The following is a 14,448-nucleotide window of genomic DNA, read 5'->3' on the forward strand; positions in this document are numbered from 1 at the left end:
CTCGATCGTCCCCGTCACTCTGGAGAACCACGTGACTGCTGCGACAGACTCGAACTTACAATTAGATCCAACGAGAAACATTCGATCTCTTCTTTTATTTCTAACCTTTATATCTTTATATCTTTCCTTATTATTCGTCGTACATTTTTGTAATCTTTCTAAGCTCTTTAAATAAAATTAAATAAAATAATTGCAAGTTATGGAAGCATACAATTATATTTATATAATATACTATTATTCGTTGTAAATTATGGTAATTCCTCACAGTCTGTCTATTGCAACAACATCTAATATTCCCGCGCGTGACATCTTGACATAGTAGATAGAATAATTTAATATATTTTGTCACAACCACATGTAAATTAATTAGTTTAACTTAGAGACAATTTAAAGGTGTTTTATATCTTGTTTATTTTTAGAGTCTTCATAATGACGGATCCAAAAATACCAAGCGCTCGGTTGAATACGCACACCACTGAGAGACACGTGACTGTTATACACTACTGCACATGCGCGAAAAATCCCCCGTTTGGTCTAACGATTCGAAAAAGGTATGCAGAGAATGTGACACGGTCGGCCGACGCAATTGAAAGCCGCTCGATGAATGCGATAGATTGACCCTGCTGGTTCAGCTAGGGCCGTGACTAGAATGAAGCCGGGTAAATAAAGTATATTGCCCATTCACGTGGATCGGCGAATTGATGAAATAAAAAATATATTACCTTTTTTGAACATCGATCGATTGCCACATTAGAAGTACTTCAATGTCGTACCTGCATGTGTCAGTCACATGGAATTATGTTAATCTATGTAAAACAATCGTCGAATAAACAGCAACTATGAATGAATGAAGTAAAATTGATGTAAGATTTGCAATGTTATCATTATACATTTCGTTATTATTCATGTAATTTCTAAAATCTTATTTCTTATCTCATCTCTTATATTTGTTGTATTATGATATTTTTAATTTTTATATAAATTTTTAATTTACCTGTTTATTTGGCTATAGTCACGCATTCGCTTTTATTATTAATCTTTTCTGTTAAAATAAATAATTTTTGAAGTCAAATGATTTTATAAATTAACTGTAAATTATAGCATTCTGTTCGCCAGAATTTTTTTAAAATGATGGTATCTCGCAAGTAGAACTATCTTGTTTCAAAAAGTTTTAATTTTTTATTGATCATTTCACAAAAGTTGGATATTAAAATTGAAATAGCCTTTTTATGTAATATTTTGGAGAATTATAACAAGAGTAAATAAGAAAACATTTAATATATCGTCGAAGAACACTCGGTAAAGTTTAAAATTGCTTTTCCTTAAATATATGATTCAAAAATTTATAATAATATAATATATAATATTTCTCTCTTCTCTCTGTTAATAATGTCAGACTCTGTACCTTGTTGTGTTTCTACTAAGAAACTTCATTGCCGACGAAGTATTACTCATACTGCAGTTTTAACATTATCAACTATTCCGATAACACCAGTAGGTATAATATGGATATAATTAGGTTTTATTTTATCTAAAACTTCTTGCATAGTTTATATTTTCTTTTTTTCCCCAACAAAAAAAGAAAACTTAAGAAAAATGAACCATACAGAAGTTTAGCTAAGGAGGCGTAATGATTTCTATATTAACATTTAGTTCATCAAGTCATAACATTTTTTATAATGGATTATTTACAGATTTTATATCTTTGTGTCCTTATAAAAAAATAAAATAAAATAAAATTACCAATTAAAAATGACGAAAAAATTCTTTAAAATCTTTCAAAATTTTATTTTATATTTTCGTTATAAATTAAGATTTTTTATTAAAAAGTATGCATTTTTATATTGCGCATAGCAAGAGTTTTAGAAAAAGTATGTAAGAATATGATATAAATATATAGCGATCTTTTTTCTCCACGCCAGGCATATGCATTGAATGTAATTGTAGTAAAAGCAAAAACACCGAATAATTCTTTAAAAAAGTATATATACATTTATCTATATATTTCTTTCTGTTAAAATAAATAATTTTTAGTCATGCGGGATGACATTGTAAATTAGCTGTAAATTAGCATTCTGTCCGCCACATTTTTTAAAAGTGATGGTTTTTCGCGAATAGAATTATCCTGAAATTTTTATTTGTGTGCAAAGATATGTATAGACAATACTTGTAGGCAATAATACATGTAGGCAAATGTAACTCCGTTTATAAAATTTTTATTTGTGCAAAAGTATTTGTAGGCAATCGAGCTGTTGGCAATAAGGCAAAAGGAAGCCATCTCATATTGAAAGAATTTACTTGTGCATAACTTATAGTAAAACACAGCTTGGACAATTTTTGCATATTTATTTGTACGATAAAATTATAACATTGCAGTGTATTGTCGAAATTTTCTAGCTTTCTCTTTGAAACGCGTTTAATTTAAATATATTTCTCATGTAATATTTTATATCGCGAAAATTAAGTTAACCCCTACATGTTTAAAGATTTATAGATAATATAATAGTTTAAGTGGAATTAATTATGTATTTTATGTCTTATATTTTTTAAATAACTTAATATTGTGATATAAGAGATAATAACTTATAAATATTACAATTTACAGATAATTTTTTAGATAATAACTTATAAATATTATAATTTATAGTTTATAATTATATATATATTTGTAGATAATATAAATATTCATTATTATAAGAATATTTTCCGTATAAAAATTGCAAATTTTTTTTTAATTTATGGAAAAGACAAACTATACCAAAATTTTGTTTGTATTACACTAAATATTCTCGCAATTTCTATAAAAAAAATTCTTTCTAATTTTAATTAAAAAATTGTTCAGATTATACAAGAATATCTGAATTTCTTCGCAAACATCTCTTACAAATAAATATTTGTTTTGATATTTTCTTTATCATGCGCAAGTAAAGTACACGATAGTTTTATTAGTGGCTGTCGTTAGTTTTAATTGAAAATCATTACTAATTATAAGTGGATTTTATTTATTTGCTCTCCAACATGATGTGCAATATCGTGTGATTTTGATAAGAAAAATATATGTTGTTTGTATCCGGGAGCAAAGATCCGAAGAATTATGCAATCTGTTATATACCGACTTCTCGTATCACACATGTATAAGAATTTTTCAGGGACATTGTTATATATCACTTGATGGTATTGTAGCAATAATTTGAAAAAAACAAGTTTATTAATTTGCGAATAAATGAAAACATGTTATATAACAAATTGTATTTGATTTTTATTAGTAAGATCGTATTTGTTTAACATTTACTGTTCTTTTCTATACTTTTCTATTCAAATATTAATATCCAGACTTTTAATGCGCGCATGCATATTTCATAAACATTGAATAATTTATTTTTAAAATTGATCGAAAATTGAATATATATAGCTTGCGCTGCAGTTTTAATTTAACATAAAAACGTTCTTTAACCCAGATTATCATAATGCACGATATTGCGCATTTATATATTCCTTCGATGAATATAAAATATTTTTTCTTCTAAATAATTCAGAAGAATACAACTCCCTTAAAATAGTTTTTCTAATATACAATTAAACATTTTTTTAATTGTTTTTCTTTATTTTAATTATTATTCGAATTATTTTCTTATCGAAAGACCTATTTTTTCTCTCTTGTTTATTCTAGAAATTATCTTTTTTCTAATTTTTTATTTCACTTATTACCAAGACTCTCAAAATTTGAATTACAGTTCATGTGTTTCCTCGTACATTCTTATTTATTTTAATTATCAGTACCTTTTAGTGCTCAATAATCATATGAAAAAGTACCTTTTAAATTTTTAATGCTCAATGATTATTTGAAAATCATTCTTTAAGTCTAGGTCCACAATTTTGCTTTAAGAAACCTTAAACAATAAAGCAATAAAGTAAGAAACTGAACAATCACAGTTTATTTTTTTTTATATTCGACTGTGATTAAATTGGTTAATTTCTTACGACTTTTACGGCTTAAAATCCATTCTACAATTACGTAAGCGTAGTTGTAAGTGGTTGTAGTTGTAGAGAATTAATCAATCACAGTCAAATATGAGGAAAATATTCAACAATTACAACTACTTACAACTATATGCTTACACAATTGTAGAATGAGTTTAAAGCCTGATCTACAATTGCATAAACGTAATTGTAAGTTGATCGTAGTTGTAACAATTCATCAATCACAGTCGGATATTCTCCTCGTATTCAAGTATGATTGGTCGATTCTTACAACTACAACTACATTTACGCAATTGTAGATCGGGTTTAAGGCCTCTTAAAACAAAGTTGTAGACCTAGACTTATATTTACTAACATCTCGTAAAGTTTTTCTACATTAGTATGCGTTGTGCTTCTCCCATCAAACAGAAAGAAGCTAATCCGCGTTAACGTTGATAGACTAAATCGTTGGAATAACGGACGCTTCATAGATCCCGCGGTCAACATAATTCTCATCCCGACTAGGTGCATTCGTGCTTCGTCGATTGTGGCAAGCACATCGTCGTCGTCTTCGTCTCGTCAATCACGACGCTGCAGCTGATCGTCCGCGACTCGTCTCGGTCCCGAGTTTAATCAGTTTAAATATAATATTAATGCGAAGTCATCCCGCTGATAATCGTCTAACGTATCACGTCGACGTTGCTATCGAACTTTTAATAATACGCGCCGGTTCTGTGCGGGCAGTCGGTCGGTGTTTGATTGTCAGTGCACATCCGACGGCCACGACTTGATACGCGACGCGACGCCAAGGGAGTGGTCATTATCGACGTAATAAGCGAGGTAATGTGGATCCAATTGACATATATAGATTTAAAAACGAGGCAAACGTCCTTATTCTTTCGAGACACGTTATTAAATATATCTCTTGTGAGATATTGCTTATAAAAAAATTTATTCACATTAAAATTTTATTGATTCAACTTGTTTTATCATCTCTCTTTCTATTTATTTTCGATATTATTGAACTGTATATTGGAAATTAAAATATGAAATAATATGTAATATTCTAAAAGGAAATAAGATTTGTAATATTCTAAGTTTTTTTTACTAAAATACGAGTATAACGCGCGTGTATGTCTTACAGTTGTTGCTCTTACACTTACATCACATTTATGTTATATTACAGTTATTAAATTTATATTTATATTATCATTATTATCGTATTAATAATTATTATGATATACGATGCGTACAAAATGTGCATACAATGCTAATTAGTATCAAAGAGTTTTTCTTTCTAAACTTTTTTCTACATTTGTCATAAAAAAAATCGAAGAGCTTACTATAACAGTGGATTAACCTACATTTTTTTAAATATACACGGTAAATCCTTCAATTGTTCAACATTTAAATATGACAAAACATAGATATCTTTATTATCGTAAAAACTATTATGTGCAATTAGCATTTGTCTTGACCAATGAAGTATGGCGGTTATTTATGTAACAGTCAGGCGATTAAAATTTACATGCGATTATACGCGTATTGTTACGGTCAAGATTCCCAACGGGAAATTGGCCACATCGTAAGCATGCATCATTAGCACGTATATAAAAAGTTTTCTTCAATGATCTATATTTTCTCAGTTAGCTACTGAGGCCATGGTCCGATTAATGCTGACAACGTTCATGAGTATCATTTGTGTTTGTTCAACATTTGACAAATAACAAGGATGAAACAATTTTAAAGCGTTGCGAGCATGAATCGGACATAAAATCCCGTCGTGTGAACACAATCGCGTCAGTATGCATTTCAATACGATGAGATTGCAGATATACATGATTTGTTAAAGTCACGGAAGAGATACCGTTGATCGTCGAGAAGTTAAATAACTACTCTGAGAAGCACTCCTGAGAAGCACTCGTCTGCATCATTTCGCACGTGAAAGACATAGAATAGATTGCGAAACGTTATCTAAGAACCTAATTCTCCCGCTCTCAATACTACGTGACTTCAAGATGACGTTGAACTAATATTAGTAAATCTTATGTTTGGAAATCCTTCTTTTCAATTACGGGCGTACAATAAATAATTTGTCTAACGATAATCGTTTGGATTTAATTTCTTTTTGAAGTCTTAATGGGCATATATAAAATGTAGTACGACTGCATATTATTTTTAGGAGACAAAAAGTTGTCTCCTAAAAATAGTATGCCCATTAAGACTCCAAAAAGAAGTTAAATAGAAAGCAACACGATTTGTTCAGTTGCTGTTGGTCTCCTTACATTGATTAGTTTAGCAGAAAAAGTAGCTTCGCAACTGTTGTAAGATTCTTTAAGGCTCCTGATTATTTACTGACTGTCAGAAGGGATAAGCATAGTTTTCGTCCATTTTTATATATCTTTTAAAGCAATCTCATCATTTTGTTTTATCCAAATTGTATTTATTTATAAATGGCATGTAATAAAAATTAACGTGATATTTCTCGCTTTTGATATTACGATTCAATATGGCTGTCATACATTTAGATCCAGCAAAGAACTAAAGGCAAGAATTAATTTTATTTAAAAATCTTACAACAGTTTTGTGTGCGTATGTGCAAAGCTGCTTTTTCCGCTGAACGCAGCAATTATATATGCATAGATTTTATGCTCGTGTTATATGTATAGATTACAGAATTACGCAAATAAAAAAAGCATTTATGCACAGTCATTTATTAAGATTGACCGGTATTGCTTTAATAGGACGTATTGCTTCAATCCAAACATTTTTTAAGACTTATAATTAGTATGTGGTTACAGTTGATTGAAAATTAATATTTTCCTCTAGTTATACAATTTACATGATTTCAAATTAAACAAAGATTTTATTACTGAAATTTGGTAATGTAAGGATAACGTTTTTTAAAACTCTATATACCTATCCACTCGAAAAATTGCTACACAATGAAATAGTTTCTTGGCCTATAATCGAGCCATTAGTTGACAAGAAAATAATATTTATTTTATTCACAATGTCGCAAACATTTTTGACTTACAAAGTCTTCTTCAGTGCTCGCAAATTATTTATGTCTCTATTCCCTCTATAAACTAACGAATTACATACTAAAACAGTCGTTTGGATTAATTACAAGTATCCATACGTTTATTACACAATTAATTGTTCGATAAACTTGAAATCTGTAAAGATGTTTCAAATTAAGAAGGATGCAGTCGATTGACGATATTCAGACGGTAATTTTACTTAAATTATCAATATGTTAAGATATCCGGTGGAATTTTATTTTTGACGTGACTTGTTTAAATTTACAACTTGACTGAATTCTCGATAATAATCGGAGAATTGAGCATAAAAATATTTTAATAGTATGACTGTAGAATAAATGTTGACGGAATAATGACTATGATATTGTATAATGTGTGGATACTTATAACTAACCTGAATAACTTTTTTAATATGTAATTCGTTAGTTTACAGAGGAAATAGAAGGATAAATAATTTACAAGCACTGAAAAAGACTTTATAAGTTGAAATGTTTGCGACATTATAAGTGCAAAAATAAAATTAATGTTATTTTCTTGTCAACCACTAATTGCTCGATTATAGGATAGGTCGAGAAACCATTTCTATATTCATAGATTTGCTCATATTTAGTTTGTTTCAGATGTATACAAGTAGTTTCAGTTCCAATATTAAAAACACGTATATTTATTCGTTAAAATATTACATTTAATATTACAGTGAATGTGTAATAATGCAATTCATTAAATAATTAATAAGTAAATAATAATATTAACAAATAAAGTATTATCGTTAATAATGTTAAATAAATTTATTAAATGAGTAAAAACTCATTCTTACTAATTTTGTATTTTAAAGCCTATTTTGTTTCAGATAATCTATGATTTGTATTAAATCGGAATAAAATTCTGTTATAATGTTATATGATATACAAAATATGACTTAATTAAATTGAATCGTATTTAAGTACGAAATAAATTAATCAATATATGCGTGAACGTATACAATGTGAACAAGAAAATTTTTTAACTGCTGTTGTAAGCTAATTTATATTTGGAATGAATGACGCATAAGATCAAAGTATATATAGAATGTTTGGAATTTAAAGGTCAACAATTTAAGATATTTATAGATATTAAATATGTAAAATAACTAAATTAAGATAAATAAATTTTCCATAACACATCTTACTTCATCTTTTTGAGTAATATTTGTATTTTGTGTCGATATTAATACGCTTGATATATACGTGATTTTATTATACTAGTTCCGTATTTTACCGCTCCTACTGCTTCATCTAATATGCCATTTGTTGAATTTAACAGAATTGCATCAAGATGCCACACGTTCTAAAGACCTTGTTCCATCTGGTCAGTTTAGCGGTTTACAGCTTCACAGTCTATTACACCTACAATGTATTACATTTTCCTGGGTACAAAAAGTTTAACAATTTCGATCCTGGCCAAAATAAATTCTTAACGGTGTGGAATTTGGTAAGTAGTATTTTAGTTTCAATCGTATAAACTCATGGTCTCTCCTTTCCTTAGATAAAATATATTATATATATATATATAGACAGTGGACAAAACAATAAATAAAGTAGCTTATACAGCATATACTCGTACAACAAACATTTTTTAAATAATATCCTATTTACGTTATAACTTCTATGCATAGCATAGATTTTTTAGTGTTCTAAATAAAATAAATTTTTATCGATATCTTATAAGAAATGGAATAAATTCCTGCAAAATGAATTTTCATCTGTAGTCGAATTTTGTAAAAATGATTGATAGAGATATAGATATTGCAGTCATTTTCTACCCAGATTGGTCAATCAGAGCTTGAAATGGAGATTGAACAATTTTTATATGAAATACGCTTCTATATATCGAGTCTATCAAATTTTTCGTAGTCAATTAGTTCACAAATCGATTGTCTGAACCTTCTCTGCTCGTGATATATATAACTTGGTGCTTTTTTTTTACGTTAGTCATTGTAAGTTATATATTGTAAATTACAAAAAATTTTTTTTGCCTACGCAGATACAACAGAGTCATTTAAACAATTTTTTTTTATAGTTTTATGAATCGAACATGGCCATAAATACGTGCTAACATATAGAAATTATAAAACATTACATCAGTGAATAAATGAATATTAATGCTCTTGTCATCATTACCATCATGTGAATTATGAAACTTTAAAAACAGGAAACCTTAATATGAGAGCTGTACAACTAAGTAATCTTCTAAAGTAAATCAATCTAATAAAGAGCATGTAAGCTAATTTTAATATTAGATGCTTATATAACATTAAAATAAATTACTTTGCAAACTAACGACAAACTATTTTGTACACAGCGTGTTAAGTGTTGGTGTAGTGCTTAGATGTTCTGTATTAGTAAATAAACATATAATTTATTATTCTTCTCTTGTATTTAGTATTTCGAATAATAATGTATCTTGTGATAATTCAAGGTTTACAAGTATTTAGTTCAAGAGATTTCCCAAATGTTAGTACAAAATGTTAGTATCGTATTATCTACCAGTTTTCTTATAAAACAAGTGCTGCGTAAATTGAATTTATTTTTGTTGTCTATAAATATGATTATGTAAACATATTTATAATTGTTACTTAATCTTCTTTTTGTTGTATGTACTTTTTTTAATTGAAAAAATTAGCAGCTGTGATATGATATCTTGTGATGTTGAAATATGATATCTAAATATGAATATTTCTTTTGAATAAATTAGTTAGCGATGAAAAAGTCTTTTGCTAATTCATCAGTCATTATAGCGCATTAATATTTTTATTTAATCATTTATTTAATCATAATAAAATAAATTAGGACTAACAAATCCTGATTTATCCCTTATAGAAATTTAATTATAAAAACTAATAATTAATTGCTTATTTTGAGTAATAAAAGCATTGTTGTTTAGTACTTTTAATACTCAAAATAAGTAACTTTTAGTATTAAATTGGTCAGTTATTAAATTGAATTTCTGTAACGGATGAGCCCTAAAATAGGTCAAATTAGAACAAGTTCTGATTTATGATTCGGCCGGATTATGTATGTTTGTATCCAGTGTTTCAGATTTAACAAAGGATGGAGAAATATCATTGTTCTCCCTTCACTATTGTGTCATCAACTTTGTGTAACTCCAAGTTTCTAGAAAATCTAGTCCTTGTTGAATGATAAATTGCTCTCTCTCTCTCTCTCTCTCTCTCTCTCTCTCTCTCTCTCTCTCTCGTCTTTATCTTTCTTTTCTTTCTCCAACAAATCGTATTCTAGATACAGTTTTATTATTTCTTTGACGGACTTCTAATGCCACAAAATACCCGAGCAGAATAAAAAATCGTATATATCAAAATGACTCCAAAATGATTACTAAAAGTCATTTTTCGATCAGTCACGATTTATTTTAATGTTGTTTTGACATTGTCATGACCTGTTATTCTGTTATTATTAGCACCTTATATCTTTAAATGTTATAAATAAATAAAGAATACATAAGACATTACATAATAACAACTTAAAATCAAATATAAAATCATTTTCTAGCGTTTCGAATTTAAGTATTACAGGCTCGAACAAGAGCTAGTTAACCGAGCATAGCAGAATTGCAGAATAAGAAATTACATAGTCTCTACACAAACAGTAATTTGAAGAGATACGCCTACATAAAGGTGGCATCTCAGCTCAAGGTCTGTCAATAGCAATGGAGAATAGCGTGTATGCGGGACCAATGTCCGATTGGCAATCAGTTCAAGTCGACCACCTGCTGTCTCAATTTAAGGGATTATGCTGGTATTGGTCGTGAGATTTAATTGCTTATGACATGGTCAGTGATTCCTAAGGGCGGGAGCACGGATTCTTGCGCGTAACGCATAAGAAAATGAACCAATTAAAATCCTTTGTTTCTTTCCTTTCCATCAAATAAAAGACTCTGATCGATTTTCCTATGCCTTATGCGTTATGGCATTACGCAAGAATCTATAGTGAGAGCAAAAAGTACAGTCGAAAAATTTAGCTTCTAAAATCAGAAATACATGCGAAGCTCGATTGTTTATGTTAGAACAGAATGTGTTCATTGTATAAAATTGCTAATTAATGTTTATTTTCTACAAATAAGATTTTTTGAATAAAAAATTTCGTACGAATATTTTTTGATCATCCAAACAATACAATTTTTAATTTTCGTTTATTTTTCAGATGATATATTTTCTATAATTAATACACATCTTTTTTGGTACATATAATTTTAAGAAACATACAGTCTATTTTATTCTTTATGAATAAATTGTTAATTATCCATCAAGAAAGAATCGTCAGTTAAACGTCGAATCGACGTCAAATTAGTGTTGAAACCATCGTATCGATATTCATTCGACATCAATTCGATGATTCATTTCTTGCTGGATAATGCTTACTTTTTAAAAATAAAGTTTTTTTAATAAACATTTTCTCTGTACGAATACTTTTTGCACTCACTGTATACTGGTCTTTTTATGGACAGAATAAACTATTATCTAAGCTTTTTAAGTCTTAAATCATAAGAAATTAACCAATCACAGTAGTCGAATGTGAGAAGAATAATCGATTATGATTGATCAATTTCTTATAGCTAGAGCTCAGGTAGAAAGCCCATAAGAAAGAGCAAGTTCGACGATGAGTAGGGCGCCCAGGATACCTAAATCCACCACTGCAACGTTACTCCCTTCTATCTTTTTCTACCGAACGGCGACTGCATGAACCAAACGCACGCACCACGCTGCAGTCTTTTCTCCCTTCCCGAATCCCACCCGTCGTTTTACTCCACTATCCGTCAGTAAGTCGCGGGCCGCCGACACGAGTGTGCTCCGGGTGTTCTTTGTGCTAACCACGTGAAACGTGATCTCGGTGTATCGCGCTCCAAAAAAGAAAAATAAGAGTAAGGGAAAAAATACAAGGACAGACGTCGCGCACATAGCTATACCCGCTTTAAAGAATCGAGGCGCGCGTTTTCCTCACCAAGTAAGGGTAGATCGATCGGTAGTACTCCCGAGGTCGTGGAGAGACGGTCATGTGCATGGACCGCGATTAAAAATAGGGTTCTCTACGTCTTTCTCTCTCTCTCTCTCTCTCTCTCTCTCTCTCTCTCTCTCTCTCTCTCTCGCTTTCATGAGACGGGTGTGTCGATACTACGATGAAAGTAGAATCTGGACCTCCCCCGCTCCTATCACACAGTAGGCAAAGTGTTGCACGATCTTGGCCGAGTATACTTAGAATATGCGGTGCTGATCACGCGAGATAACTTCCACGTATGTCGCATACGTACATACGCATGACACGCAACGGAAGCATGTCTTTCCGTATCCAACAAATAGACCTTGCTCTCGGTGGACGAGTGTGTCACGACGACCCTCGCTGCAGAGATAGAAGGAGGTTAGGGTTGTTCACGAAGTCGTGTTCCCCGAAATCCCCGCTGCATGTTTTCATCGTTTAGCGTCAGCGATCGATCCCAAATGATCACCGCTCGTCGAGCGGCGTAGATCCGGAGATATGAATTTCTATCGCATGACGTGGCGGAGCACGTGGTATGGTTATGACATCACGCAAAAAAAACTGTATAAATGAGGAAAGGAAGAGAAAAAATATTTACGTGACACAAGTATAGAGATAGAGATTCAAAATCGTGGATTTTTAAAAAGAGCGAGAAGGAATCGGTAGACTTGCGCTAACTTTCCGTAAACTTTGAAAAATCTCTTATTGATCTAGCCCTTTTATTATGAATTTGTATTTCCCGCGATTTATCCATAAAGAAAAAAATTGTTTATTTCGTTATCTTACGTATTAATTGTTTATTTATTTACTTAATTTTAAATGGTAGACTAAAGGCATCTACAAGTGGTTAAAAAAATAAAAATTGCGAAAATTCCGTAAAATAGCGGAAATCGATATAAAGTTTTGAATATCTCACACTGACTTGTCCTTATTATAGATTAATTTTGACTGTTATTTGATTTTTCTGTGGTTTATTCATTAAAAATTAATTATCTGTTTATTTAACTTTTAATGATAGACCTATAGGCGACAGGAAATTACCAGTTCTTCAAAGAGCGGAGAAAAGACCGGTTTAAACTTTTAAAAATTTCATTCTCTTTTATTGTGGATTCGTATTAGTCGCGATTTGAATTGTTTGTGCTTTATTTATAAAAGAGTAAATTATTTAGTTAATTTTTAATGACTATTAATTATTTATTTAGTTAATTAATTTTTAATAACAGATCTATTAATAGTAGAAAATAAAAATTCTTAAAAAGGACAAAAAGGGGGTAATTGACGTAAATTTAAAAAAACTTTCATTAATCTTCCTTTCATTTAGATTTATATTTGTCATGATTTGAACTTTCTGTAGAGTTTATTCATAAAAGAATCAATTTTTGTTTGTTTAGTTAAATTTTTTTTAATAACAGATCTATGGACGGTAGAAATTTGTGGATTTTAAAAGGGACGAAGAAGATTGGTATAAATTAAAAAAAGTCTCATTCATCAGCTTTTTATTAGATTCGTTAACTTTAATTTCACATCTACAATTATATAAATAAGTCAGTTATTATCTCTACTCTTTTTCTGTTTTTATTTACTCTCTCAATTATAATATACAAATATTATTATTTTCTCTCCACAAATATTATCATTTTCTTCTCCGTTAGAGAAAAAAAAGGAGAAAAAGGATGAATCGTGCAAGAAATTCAGTTAAAAAGAACAAATCTACAGTTAGTATACGGGAATCACAATGCTCTCTTTTCTGTTTCTTATAGAATACTTCATCGCATTGTTTCTTTTAATTTTGCGGAAATTGCTGAGATCGTTATTGCAATTATCTGGGCGAAAAAAAAATTGAAGTCGATACATCCGTAATTTATTTAACGATTTTTTGATTGAAGATCCAGTACTAATAAATTGCTTATAGGAAGAGATATACGGTAGGAAATTCAAGTTGTAATAAATCATTACATCGTGAAAGAAACGAAAGTAATTTTAATAAATTATCGTATATCACTGTCACTTGCTCGCCTCGCAAATGCCAAAGTGACACTTAATTTGCGACGTTAGAAGAAAAAGCTAACAATAAATGATGATTTAAAAAGGTCTTACTTTTTAACTAAATTAAAATATTCGTACAATGAGCTAAAAAAGATGATATAATAAGTCATATGTCACAATATGTCGCAAATTATCTTCCTTGCTTAGATTAACCTATTTTGATTAAAAATATTGTTTGGAGAATTGTTGATCCGCTGCTTTATTGATAACAGTTCGAGTATAATGTCATTTTTTTTTATGGAAGAACGTACAAGAGAGCGATGGAAATTGAATCATATGTTAAATCATATCTTCTTTGTACGAAACGAAACATCCTTTATTAATTTATTTTTTATTGTACTATATAAGTATTACAATATATATATATATAT

The 14,448-nt window shown here is 29.7% G+C and overlaps 1 protein-coding gene across 4 annotated transcripts in view; it reads left to right on the forward strand.

Moving 5' to 3' along the window:
• The first annotated feature begins 4,501 nt into the window (after window positions 1-4,501).
• Window positions 4,502-14,448, forward strand: part of LOC108767391 (androgen-induced gene 1 protein) — a 21,501-nt gene continuing 11,554 nt past the window's right edge. For 2 of the 4 annotated variants that reach the window (XR_001940427.1, XM_018517261.1), the window contains exon 1: window positions 11,782-12,001. Coding sequence is in view for 1 of the 4 variants with exons in the window: in XM_018517263.1 (XP_018372765.1) it covers window positions 8,319-8,474 (156 nt within the window). In the remaining 3 variants the exon portion in view is untranslated. Of the gene's footprint in view, window positions 4,801-8,306; window positions 8,475-11,781; window positions 12,002-14,448 lie in introns of those variants that run through there. The other 2 variants (XM_018517263.1, XM_018517262.1) reach the window with 2 other exon arrangements.

Source organism: Trachymyrmex cornetzi, unplaced genomic scaffold, assembly GCF_001594075.2.
Source record: "Trachymyrmex cornetzi isolate Tcor2-1 unplaced genomic scaffold, Tcor1.1 scaffold67, whole genome shotgun sequence".
In the NCBI taxonomy this organism is placed as follows: Eukaryota; Metazoa; Arthropoda; class Insecta; order Hymenoptera; family Formicidae; genus Trachymyrmex; species Trachymyrmex cornetzi.